We start from the raw sequence: 13059 nt of genomic DNA on the forward strand, positions 1-13059 counted from the left end.
AATTTAAATATACCAAATGGAAATGTCATTTAATAGTGCCATGAAATACTGAACATGGCATGAAATAGTGCCATGAAATTCTGAAATGTGGCATTATGAAAAACATAATATGTATTTATTTATTTCATAGCCATATTTATTTATTTAATATTGACTCAAACGGCATTCCATAGACTCGAGAGTCAGTGAGTCATTGAACGCTGTCCAGGCGGGTCTCCGGCTGCGCACTGTGACTCAAAGAGCCGATTCGATGCGTCGCTGATCCGAGTCACATCGGTCACCACAATGACTCGATCAAAAAGAACGAATCGTTCGCGAACTGCACATCACTAATCAGCGGCCGAAACAGCCCATTTCCATTGCAGACGCGTATTTCTAGCAGCGCACAGATCGAGAGTTGTGCATCCTCCCCCGTTTCAATTACAGGCCCACCGACACAGATCTGTGATGACCAGCACCAGAAACCGCGTCTAGTTTGCCGCACATTGTCGGCTGATGTGGGATTTTTCGCTGGTGGTATATGGTTGTGAAGCAAAGAGTCCAGATCTGCCTGATTTCATGGAGATTTTGAGCTATGTTTTTCGACTTCGAAATGACTCAGAATCGCGCATTTCAGATCTCTAATTGTCAATATCTTCTGGGGGAGGACCCCCACACCCCCACCCTGTATTACTCAATCGTCTTCGAGGTCATTTTGCAACATTAATTGTGTGCAGTGCACAGTGGGACAAAGAGGAAAATGCTCGACTTGAATCTAATAAAACACGAAATGCTTGAAAGTGTCTGTATTATATCTATATACATACAATAATCTTTAACAAATTCAAATTAAAAGTGGTCTGAAACTGTTTTAATACTAATATTTACATTTATTTAAACGTTTTATGTCTGTAATTTGTCAAATGAATGTACTAAATATACGCAATGGGGTATATTACTAAGTCACAGAATTGTGAGAATTGTGTGTGTTGGAAATGGTCATTTGAAGGTGTGACCCCCCGGATGTCTGGACCTTGACTATACCTTGACCAATAAATGTGGACCCTGACACAAAATAATTGAATACCCCTGTACTAAAGGGACTACCAGAATTAAAAACAAACAAATCACCTGGTACTTAAAGAAATTTGGGAAATTATTTTTAGGCCGCTAACTCAAATATTCCAAATGATACTTAGAACAGGGGATGTGCCAACTGACTTTAAGACAGCAAATGTCATACCAATCCACAAGAAAGGGGACAAAACTGAGCCAGGAAATTATGGACCAATCAGTCTCACCTGCATTACTTATAAAATGTTGGAAAAAATGATTAGACAGAAAATAGAGGAGCATCTTAATGAAAACCATATTCTTAGAGATAGTCAACATTTTAGACAAGGCAGATCATGTCTTACTAATTTATTAGAATTTGTTGAACATGCAACTGCAGCTGTAGATCATGTGAAAGCAATACATGACACAATACAGTCAGATGGGATATTTTATTTGTAATTATTTGAAATTCCTGCATAAGAAGATGTTCTAGACACCAATTTATATTTGTTTACAATTATGTTTAAAATACCAATATATATGTGTATATTATTTAAAAATTTAAAAAACACCCACTACCAAACAAAATATATTGGATATACATATATTTTTTCCAGATTTACCACCTACATGGACTGTAGACTACAGGACCAAGATTAAAAGCTAAAGAGTGTCAGCTTTAAAGCATATAGAATTGCAAGTATGTATACAGTGCCTGTTCTAATCGTATGATTAGCATTTAAAGTAGTAGATTGGGAAGTTATACCATTGCCGCTTGGAGCTGTTGGGTTAGCAGTAGAGGTTGTTGGGTTAACCACGGCTGCTCTGTTGCTGAAGGACTTTGATTTCGCTTCCACTTGATTCAGTGTGAAAGTGAGGGTCAAGTTTGTACCTAAATAAAATAAAAAGAGTCAAACATCAGCAGGGTAGCTTCAGGGTCATTATCTTCTAAGCATTTAATCCTATAAATATGGCAAATAAACATCCTATAATGTGAAGCCATGATGCAGTATTGATGTATTTTACCATTACCATTAAAATGTCTAATTCTGAAACCTGTCCTACATATTGAGAGCACTTAAGCCTTGCTCTCTGTCTGAATTTTCCTAGCTATGGTCTCAAATAAGCATAGGCTTTTCTTGGTCTGTTTACTTTTGTTGTCATATCGTGATTCCACTGGGCACAAATTTCAACTGGCTTTGTGTCACAATGAATGACAGCGAAGATAAGGGTTAAATCTGAATAGCATATGGAAATGCACATACCAGTTGTATTGAGGGAGAGGTCTGTGTAGTTAGCCCAGCAGTTGCTGAAGGGGATCGTGCTATTCCCTGTCAGTCCTGGAATTATGCTACTGTTAGAGTCTTTGAGCACTGCTGACAGGGTGAGGGTGGTGACTCCTACAGACACACAGTTGCCCTGTGGAAATTGAAAGGACAGAGTTAATGCACATTGGATGACTTAGTCACCTTGCCAAGGGAGTGGTCGATGTCAGGTTGAAGACTTCATGTGCCTTGTATTTAATGAGAAATGCATGCTCTCAAGCAGGTCCCATTCACAAAATTACAACAAAAAACTAATAACAGATGGTATCAAATAATTCAGTGCTCTAAAGATTTCCCACTGGCTGCTATAAGTGCTTCCCCACTGGTCAACTATAGTCTTAATTTCAGAGTTCACCAGTTCTCATAGACATCCTGTTGTAGACATGGCCTATTCCTATTCCTGTTCCTATACTTAGACTTGGCAATTGTTTTACTGATGTGACTTAAAAGGACTATATGGATCTCTTGAGATATGGTCTTAGTTATTTAGGCCTGTTTGCAAGTTTATTATTTATTTATTTCTTAACAGATGCCCTTACCCAGGGTAACTTTGAATCTGTATTAATTTCTAGTAACCACTGCTTATGTGTTTTTCCAAAGACTAACAAACACAGATCCCCTTTTCAAACATGTTAGAAGCAACCTATATTTATTTCTAAATCTAAATCCAAAGGAAGACATGCTTACGCCAGAATCCACTGCCATGATACAGGGTTGCTGTCTCATGAGTTGTTCCCCCTCTACAGCTACAGGCTGAACAACCACGACCAGAGCAGACACACTTGATACATAGCTCTCCGCAGGCGTTGTTCTGCTAACATCCTGTGCAGACACCTGAGGTAAACAAACAACCATAGTTGTAATTTGGACCACACCTGGATATTATTTAATTCTTATTAATGAATATTAGTGTTGATATTTTGTTTGTCTTCATCAATACATCAATAACAAAAGTGTGACATGAGGTGATACATAATATACCCTCAACTTAAACCAGAATCATTCTGAAGCTCAAATAAAAACATATCTATGTCTAGTGGGCAAGTACATACCTGGCTCCAAGCTGCGTCAGTGGGTGGAGGTACTGGGGGGGTAATGCCCACAGAAGAAACATTGAACCCAATAGATTGGCTCAGATTTCCAGAAACAGCTGCCTGGCCTATGTTACTGGCAATGGTTTTCAAGAGGTCATAATTCTGTTGATCTAAGAATGAAAAAAGTAATGTGTAAAACTAAATCCATAACAATAATGTTGATATTCACACAGAGATAATAAAACAGAGAAAATACTAAAAGGAGAACCCCCAAAATAAATGCATCACATAACCTAGTCTTGAGCTTCATTCTGAAATAATGATTCATCATGACTGTGAAAGTAATGTGTAGAAATGAATTCAATTATTTTGAAAGAGGACAGGCTGGACGATATAAATCAGCGTGTAAACATGTAATGGATATTTTCAGCAAATCTCCAATTGGTCTGTTTGTAATGGTTACCATAATCACAACTAAATTAAAGAAAATGTCATGAATCTGCACCATAATTATTTTGCCAATATGTATGAATCCAGGCAGGGATATGAATGTATGATTTTCCAATACACAGTGCTTGGACATTACATCATTTGCTTTGGTGTGCCACAACAGGACGCCGTTTGAAACTGCATTACCTGTGCTGGAGCTGTTGCTGATCTGCTGAACTGGAGGTTGACTGATCTGCACTTGGACTGAAAGGCCAGCTGCCCGTCTCCTGCGTCTGCTGTTCTCCCTCACCACCTTTGAGATGCGAATCATGCCCTGGGGGACTTTGAGGAATGCAGCCAGGTTTCTCAACAAGTCTTTCCCAAAGAATTGCTCAATGGTCATAGCAGGCAGTCGGAAGGAGATGAAGAGGAGAGGAGAGGTGTGGATTTCCACTGGAATGGAGCCTCGCACTAAAACATTGAGCATCTTGTAATCATTGTCTAAGTAGTTCGAGCCGTAGACCGTTGAATTCATTTGTGGAACATATTGCCCTGGGATGAGAGAACAGAACATTTTTCTTTTTTTATTTCCCAACCACTTTATTTAAAAAAAAAAAAAGCTATTATTTAGGGTATTTTGAACAAACGCACCACACCGCAGAGGCTCCAACCAGTAGAGTGTTAAGTGTTAAGTGTAAACTAGCTTCAAAGGTCTTCTGTCATCATCCCTGCATTTATGATGTGCTGGAAGGTATATTGGGCATGCCAGCCAGTTGATACGCGACTAAAGCGGGTCCTAGATACTCTGTCAGTTGCAGTGAAATTTGGTACCTATTCAGTTCTGGAAACTCTTTTGAGGATTTTTGCAACTATGCCAGTTACTACAGCAACAGGGGAGCGATCATTCGGTGCACTAAAACTACTCCAGAACTACCAAAAAGGGCTTCACTATGAAAGAAGAATGACTTGATGGGCTAGCACACCTGTACTAAAATAAGGACCTCAAACTAATTTATTGGAGATATTATTGATGAATTCAGGAGTCACAACAAGAGACTTGCATTCACTTAGAAACTCCTACATCAGCGGCGGAAACAGTTAATTTACAGTGTAGATGAATATTTCTTGCAGGTGCAAAAATCGAAACACTGTGCATCCTCACCTGTTAAAATTACAGAGCTCCACCTAAATAGATCTTTGATTGACAAGCACCAGAGACTGCATCTAGTTTGCCTGCATAATATTGTGATATGTGATTTTTCACCAGATATGTCCCATATCCCATGTGTGGTTGGGAAGCAAAGATATGAATCAAAATCTGCCTGATTTCATGGATTTAATGGAGATTGTGAGCTCAGTTTTTAAAATCTAAATTACTCAGAATCATGCATTTCAGGTCTCCAATTTCCAAAATGTCCCAGACGCCCTGCAGTGAATTCCTCATTCTGCTTTGCCCTTATTTTGCTGCCCCCTGATGAATTCCTGGCTACGGCACAGGTAATTAGGGTCTGTCAAATCAGCTACTAAAGTTGTATTTCAAAACACAGTACCTGGGTAAGTAGGCTCATCCAGTGTGTAGTCCGTTTTTTGGTCATTCCAATTGGCATTTGTTGGAGCCACCAGTTTATTTTGCACATAAACATCTAAACGTTGAGGACTGGAGTAAAAAACTGCAACACGCACAACCTGGATAGCACAGAAGACCTCATGGTTATTTACACTGAGTAATTTACATTGAGAAAAAGCATGCTTTTTAATTATTCACATTTCAAATATAAAACAAAGGGTTCCATAATGAAGATGGGAAAACTGAGCTCCACTTGGTAGTTTTTATTATTATTTTTCTGTATTTTTGCTTTCAGATTCAGGACATATAACTACTGTTTCTCATTTCTTCAAGTCCATTTTAACCACTGTAAGCAATGCAAACAAAGCATTGTTCAATTGCATAAATATTCATTATAAAGCAATATTATTCAGTATTGGGTTGTCCTAGGTGGTAAGAGTCAATCTCTGCATTACATTTTTGTTGCATTGTATTACTTCCTGATACTACCACCCTATCTCAAAGGAGACTTGCCCTATGGGTCATAATCTATGGTCATGGTGTTATAGAGATTGAATATGATTTTAAAAATGTACTTTGGTGCTGTCAGCATTGAGAAGCATGAAGCGCAGTTTCTGAGGGCTGGTGCTAGTGAAGAAAATGTCGTATGACTTGTTTGTAGCCACAATGCTGTGGAAAAGAGAAACTCTTTTCTGACACGTATATCCTGCACACCAGCCATGGTCTTGAGGGCCTGTGCAATGAAATAACATGGGTAACCTGGGTTAATATGCAGCCCATGCACTTTGCTTGAACACACCATGTGATTCAAATCAATACCAGTACAGTCTTTACCATTAATGAGGTCAATGTAACGATCGCCAAGCACAGCCACTGGAGACAGTCTCCTCGTCTCTGTATCGACATCGAGACTCTCAATGGCCAGCATCTCGTAGTTCAGACCAAAGCATTTGTAGCTCTGCCATTCAGTCATGTATGTGCAGCTGGAATCCCTGATTATGCCTGGAGGAAATGGATTATGATAATAATAATAATAATAATAATAATAATTATTATTATTATTATTACTACATCATAAGATTGGCAAGCAAAAAGGTTTGGAGTTGTTGGTAGTGGATATATTTAATATTTATCTCCCAAAGGTTCTAGACATATTATAACTCTGGTCATTTTGATGTATATACACAGAATATATAAATATATCACCAGAAAACTGTTTAAAAAGAAGGGTGTGAATAATCTATATTACTAATGTCCTTCATTTTAAATGGTTATTTGGTGACGTATTTAGTTTAGTAAGTATTGTTCAGTAACTATGCTTTTTGTTTTTTGTTTAATTCTATGTTTTCAGAGTATAATGAACACGAATTGAGCCTGGAGAAATCTGTAACAATTACAGCTAACTGAACTGGGTAAAGATAGGGGTGTGTGTAAACTTTTGATGACTGATGCTAACAGTCAATGGATGACGTGTCCCATGTCTTAACTTTCCCAATTTACCAACCCATAATAAACAGTTTAGTCATCTGAAGAACCCATACCTTTATATGGTGCCAGCTGGTTAACCGGGATGCGGCTGCCATTCAGATACGTGAGCATAACTTTGGGGATTCTGTAATCGCCCAGGCCGTGTCGCTTGTCCCCGTTCCATTGATACTCTGACTGGGGAACCACAGCTCCCACATTACCAAAGAGGGAGCCATCCAGGTCCTTCAACAAAGCTTTCTTCTTTGCATCACAGTCCATATCCACACAGTCAGAAGGGTTTGCCTTCCTGAGGACAACATGCAGTGTTACACTTATCTTACTCTGTTGCAGATGAACGACTGTTCATTCAAGAAGTTCTCCCTACCAGAATACTGATGAGCTGAAAACTGAGATGAGGGGAGTCCCTGCTTTAAGGAAGTTGTCATAAAACATGGACAGTGATGGCACTTGCTTCTAGCCAACATTAATATGCTGTGTAAAGTATGTATGTTATAAGATTTCTCCTAAATGCTGCTTTGATTGCTGCTATTTTCTTGTGTGTGATTTACTCTATCAACTGTTTATACAGGGATAATGGAAATTCTGTGTTATCAGCTTTGGGGCTGCAACCAGGAGCTAAACTAATATTGATTAGTGTTTAATTAAATAAACTACAATAGCTGTACTGGTGTATGCTTGAACAACTAAAACTGCTTTAATAGTCTGATGTAGAATCAATATTATAAAATTTGTTTGTAGTTAATTTTAATATTAATTGAACACAAAAACATAAGTTGTCTAACTTATCTAAAAAGTTATTTATGTTAAACACGTTATTGTATATAACCCATTAGCTTTTAATACAATGTATTTTAACTGAGGAGAATCTATAATCTGATTAATATATTGGCTGTTTTTCTTCTAAAAAGCTTTGATTTTTGTTTATAAAGCTTGAAAACAAATAGCACCACAATAATGAGGTTTAAAGTCACAGAAGAAATCTCTGCAATATCAAATTAAAACACTAACGTCACATCTGGTCTGTGTATGAAAATCTTGGCATCCTCTGTGCTGTTGACTATTGTTAGATTTTGAACATGCACTGGATGCTGTAGGTCTTCATTATTAGGACTGGTCATAAATATCACATTCTTCTCTCTGGAGCAGACACTCTGAAAACTCTCGAACACGGTATCTATCAAAGAAGATAAGATAAATGTGTTTAATGTTTTAGGATGCCCTGTTACAAGGGAATTCATAAAAAGTCAGTGTACAGTATTCTGAATTAAAATATACAAACAATTAAAAGCCTATCATACAATACATGATCTCAAAGTCAAACAATTAACATACACAAAAACATACCAGATAAAATTACAATTAGATTGAAATATAAGAAAAACACATGTGCTCCTCTGTAAACAGAGCCTTAATCAGATATTAAAAGTGATCAAGAGAAACCACATAGTCTGTGTTCAGGCAATGCTGCTCTCTCCTAACTGAGAGAGAAGGCCACCCTACGTTCTGATACAGTTCACAATGATGTGTTCAATATCTGTCTCCAGTTATAAAGCGTAAGGTACTATGGTAAACTGCTTCCAAGGGTTTAAAAATACTCACAGCTGAATTTATATAAATAATGTCGCCATAGTCAAGAACAGATAAAGAAGTTGACTGGACAATTATTTTCTTTGCAAGTGAATTAAAACATGTTTAAGGAAACTTAATTTAATTTTAATTCAGTATTTTTCAGACAGATAGCACAACTGAGTGTTACCAATTATTCTAAAATCTTAGCAAGACATAAAAGCTTTTAAATTGGATGGTAGTTTTTTAGATCACTAGGATCATCTGCCTGGAGTGGTAGAACATAAGCAGCTTACCTTCACCCTTAAACGCTTGTATGGAGCATGTTTATATTGCCTTGTTTGCCTACCGCCTTGTGACGCCCCTGCTGCCACAGTACAAACACTGATTAAATCATTTAGAGCTAGTTCAGTATCAGGAATAGAGGATACACATGCAATATCAATTACAAATAAATCATACAAAAAAACCTTGGTCATTACAATGATGAATATGTATTTTTGTGATAATACGAGGATGCGTTCTTTAACACAAGCAATGGTCGCTGATGTCAACTGCAAATAGACTTATTTATATGTGGCCTTTTGTTAAAATGCTATTAGAGACTGGAGGAGAACAACTGCATTATTTCACCAACTAATCAATGACATCATTCACCCATTAACTGCATACACAGAAGAAAAGAGTGTCAAGAATATAAAAAGGTTGATGATGGCTCAGTACTACTTCTTCAATCAGGAATGTGCTCTAGTGCTATGAACCCTGCAGCACAACCATAGTGGGACACCGTTACAAAGTGTTTAAAATGCTTAATATTTTCCAGCTTCTTTAGTTAGATGGGGAGACTATTTAAATTATATAAATGTATGAAATACTTACTAGTCACCGTCAGAAGTCCACTGATAGCATTGTAGTTCATCAATCCATCATGAGGTTTATCAGGTGCGCCATTGTGATCCGAGGCAAAAGTTGGCCAACAAACTCCACTTCTTCCACCTTACAAGGACATAGCAGGCAAAGTTTCAGTTTTCTATAGATTTTGTGAATGGATATTTCTAAATATGAAAAATAAGGATGTGTCCTGGAAAATTACCTGTAGGAGGCCGGGGTGCTCTGTGACTTGAACTGAGTTTAACATTGGCATCTGTGACCTTAAGAACATCGGAGCAGTTGAAGTTTGGGCTGCTTCCCACAATCAGACCATCCTAAAAAAAAAGCGTGAGAATTCACTTTTCCAACATTCAAAAGCAATGCAAATATCTTGAATTCATTAAAGTTAATAAGTCTTCATAGCACTTTTAAGTTTAAATACAATAACATCAAATGATGATTCTTTTCAACTAAAGAGTATAATTTTCATCAATTTGAAATAGGCAAAATTATGTGAACTTCTTAGTCAATATTTATTTAGATAAAGGCAAGTAAAGCCAAGCTAATGGGACCCAATACTTAAACTATTCAATTCAAAGAAACCGCTCACTCACCTGAATCTGAACTGTTTTGTCAGAGTACAGATGCAACACGGAGGGAGGTGTGAAAATGATTGACATAATTCCCATCCCATTGTCTACTAGTGTGATGTTTGAGATTTGGACACTCATTTCTGTCTGTAAAGCATTAAAAGGTTGTTAAAAATATGTTTGCATCACAGTTCAATATAAATAAATTCATACATTCAAACACACTTTACAGTAAATGACATAATAACCCTACCTGGAAATAGATGCCATAGTCCCAGCACTTCCAGACTGTGAATCCCTGAATGTGAGAGCAGTTGGTCAGGCCGTCTCTGTTCATGTACACTCCAAACAAGCCTCCATGGACCTCGTTGTTGTACCAGCTTTCCACTGGATTGAAAATACCTGGAATAGAAACCATTATGAGCTTACTGTACATGTATGTGTGGGACAAACCAAATATGTTCAACCTCTTATAAGAATTATTCTCCCCCGCACAATATTTATTTAGCTCTTGGACTGTTCACGTGAGATTTAAAAGCTCATAAATACTTCATATGTGCATGAAATGGACTTGGGTGTACTTTGCCTTACAAATTAAATTATTGATTAATTGAATTACTGATGCATCAGTAAGACACCTTCAGTGCACCATTTAAAAAAAATAATAACTTTTAGATTAAACTGTCACCTGGACATGGTTCTCCATTGATCCGATATCCCACTCTTTCGAAACCAGCCACAATATTGTCTTGTAGCACATTGTTCCTGCCATTATTGACCTGAGGACCAACGGAAACTGGAATTTGCAATTTAAATCTACATTTGCTTAAATATGTGTAAAGGAATGACAGAACATGATATACATAAAAATACATAATCTGTGTGCTCTACACAAGATTACTATAAAACCACTGAACTCTATCCATTAGTATATGTTAAACATCTAAAAATATGTACAACATGTACAACACATTAGGAATTATATCCTTATTGATTCAATATTCATTGGCGGTCCACAAACAAAATTCTGAATCGTCCAAAAAAAGATCCAGTAAAGCACTCACCTCAATGGCAGCGTGCCACAGAGTGTTTGTTGTTTCTTCTCTGTCTTGATAAGTTCCAGGCCATACAGACATACTCACAAGATTCCTCCTAATTATGTTCTTATTTCCCCAGACTCGGATGCCTGTCAAGTCAAATTTGTCAGGTGCCCATTCCTAAAAGTCTGCACTGCTGCAATATTGTGCTTTTCATATCAGAAAACTTCTGCACGTTTCATATTTTGGGGGTGACTTACATCACAATAAGAAAAGATGATACACCATATTTTTTATATTTAATTGAACTATTCAATCCAAATGTAATTCTATATATTCAGTGTACCGCCACATGTGTATAACTTCCTATAGCAAATGTTTTAATTCAGTTTTGTCTCACTTTCAGTACAGGTCACAATTTGAATGCAAAGATGCATATATAATTGATATATTAACAGTAAAACAATATTCCATATCCATCTTTACTCAAACTCCTAATATATTTGTCAGAATAGGCCATTAAGCTACAGGATTTGCTGTTCTGCCACAAGTTGAGAAAAAGTTATCTGATTTAAGCCCACCCAACCCATATATTAAGATGTTACCCTCTCCAACGGTGAAGTAGATCACATTGTCATCAATAGTCAAGCCATCGGTTCCAAAAACCCCAATGGCAGGTGAGAATCCATGGTGGAAAGCACAGCCTTGGACGTAGGAGTCATTAATTGTGACCTAGGTAGCATAATAATTTGTTTAAAATTCAAATACATGCGTATTCAGTCAAGAAATTCGCAGTTGGACAGGTAGACAGATTTATGCATAAACACAAAATGCTGAAATATGAGAAAAAAATGTTATTTAAGACATTTGCATGAATTTGAATTTGACATTTATGTAAAGAACAATACAGTCGTTCTCTTCCAAATTACAGTTAACCAGAGAGACAGACTGTGAACACTAGGTATATCCAGTTAACTAGAGCTTATTGCAGAAGTAACAATGGTCATTCATTTTAAAATATACACTTGTGTAAGAGACAGGATCACAGGAAGGAGAAAAGTAATAGTTAACTGCATGTTTATCTGTTCAATTTCTATCAGTTCCAGGCCCGTGTCGAAAATGGTCATCATTTATTTATCACATAGATTGCCACAAAAAAGGGAAAACAATGTGGAAAGTTCAAATCAGTCCAGGTAAACTGAAAACATATACATATGAAAATGAAGATGATATTTTGTGTGATATTTACTTTTGGGTGTTTTATAACTTTTAGACTGTTTATAAATAAAGTGAGTGGATGAATCTTAGACATTAACCAACCTCTCCCAGATTAACAAAAGCCACAGAGTATCTTGGATCAATGTAGTCTCGATAGCCTTCCTGTCCAGAATGGTAGAATTCAACATTTCTGATTTTGGCATATCCTAAAAGGAAGAAAGCAAAATGTAATGAATTCTTTCTCTTAGTATTGAGTAATAATATATACGTTTGCTAGAAGAAAGAAGAAACTAACAACTTGGGATTGATTTGGTTTTCATTATTCAATCAGAATCAATAATATTGATATTGATATTAAGGACTGTTCGAAAGGTCTTTGTGCCAAATTGCATTTTTTTGCAAGGGAATTGCATGATGTTTGAATATCGGGGCCCCAATCTCTAGATAGTTTTCTGAACACTCTGGAGACATAACATAAATACAGAACAAGTAACAAACGCTGTACCTTTATACTGAATTCCTGAATATGAGATGGAGCTGACCAGAACTCGGGCCCCAAAAGATTCCTGGTACCAGTTTGGATAGTCTTCACCGATGATCTTAATGTTTCTGCTTAGGAGACCAACTTCTCCTGCCAAACTGTAAGACTGTTGTCCACCTGTGACATTGAAATTCTCTCCTAAATAAAAAATAAATGCATTTTTAATTTAAAGCATCTATAGCATGAAGATTGTATTTCTGAACTGTTTGCTTTGAAAATGTAACTTATGTAGATGATTCTTGATTAAAGGGCTTTAATACATGTTATTAATACACTTTATATCTTTATAGACATAATGAAGAATTAGATCCAAAGGTATTCAAGAATTCTTGAAATGGAAATATAGAAATAATCTCCTG

The 13059-nt window shown here is 36.8% G+C and overlaps 1 protein-coding gene across 2 annotated transcripts in view; it reads right to left on the reverse strand.

The window, feature by feature from the left end:
• Window positions 1–1414: 1414 nt before the first annotated feature.
• pkhd1l1.1 (PKHD1 like 1, tandem duplicate 1) overlaps window positions 1415–13059 on the reverse strand; it is a 50676-nt gene continuing 39031 nt past the window's right edge. For both annotated transcript variants that reach the window (XM_066715953.1, XM_066715952.1), the window contains exons 60-78: window positions 12665–12838; window positions 12262–12365; window positions 11547–11673; window positions 10969–11090; window positions 10593–10683; window positions 10158–10306; window positions 9929–10051; window positions 9538–9649; window positions 9324–9440; window positions 7887–8052; window positions 6932–7164; window positions 6225–6392; window positions 5966–6123; window positions 5374–5509; window positions 4031–4375; window positions 3413–3564; window positions 3048–3194; window positions 2301–2454; window positions 1415–1927 (exon numbers count right to left, since the gene is read on the reverse strand). In XM_066715953.1, the coding sequence (XP_066572050.1) occupies window positions 1692–1927; window positions 2301–2454; window positions 3048–3194; window positions 3413–3564; window positions 4031–4375; window positions 5374–5509; window positions 5966–6123; window positions 6225–6392; window positions 6932–7164; window positions 7887–8052; window positions 9324–9440; window positions 9538–9649; window positions 9929–10051; window positions 10158–10306; window positions 10593–10683; window positions 10969–11090; window positions 11547–11673; window positions 12262–12365; window positions 12665–12838 (3014 nt within the window). In that variant the 3' untranslated portion in view covers window positions 1415–1691. The remainder of the gene's footprint in view (window positions 1928–2300; window positions 2455–3047; window positions 3195–3412; window positions 3565–4030; window positions 4376–5373; window positions 5510–5965; window positions 6124–6224; window positions 6393–6931; window positions 7165–7886; window positions 8053–9323; window positions 9441–9537; window positions 9650–9928; window positions 10052–10157; window positions 10307–10592; window positions 10684–10968; window positions 11091–11546; window positions 11674–12261; window positions 12366–12664; window positions 12839–13059) is intronic.

This window comes from Amia ocellicauda, chromosome 10, assembly GCF_036373705.1.
Source record: "Amia ocellicauda isolate fAmiCal2 chromosome 10, fAmiCal2.hap1, whole genome shotgun sequence".
Taxonomy (NCBI): domain Eukaryota; kingdom Metazoa; phylum Chordata; class Actinopteri; order Amiiformes; family Amiidae; genus Amia; species Amia ocellicauda.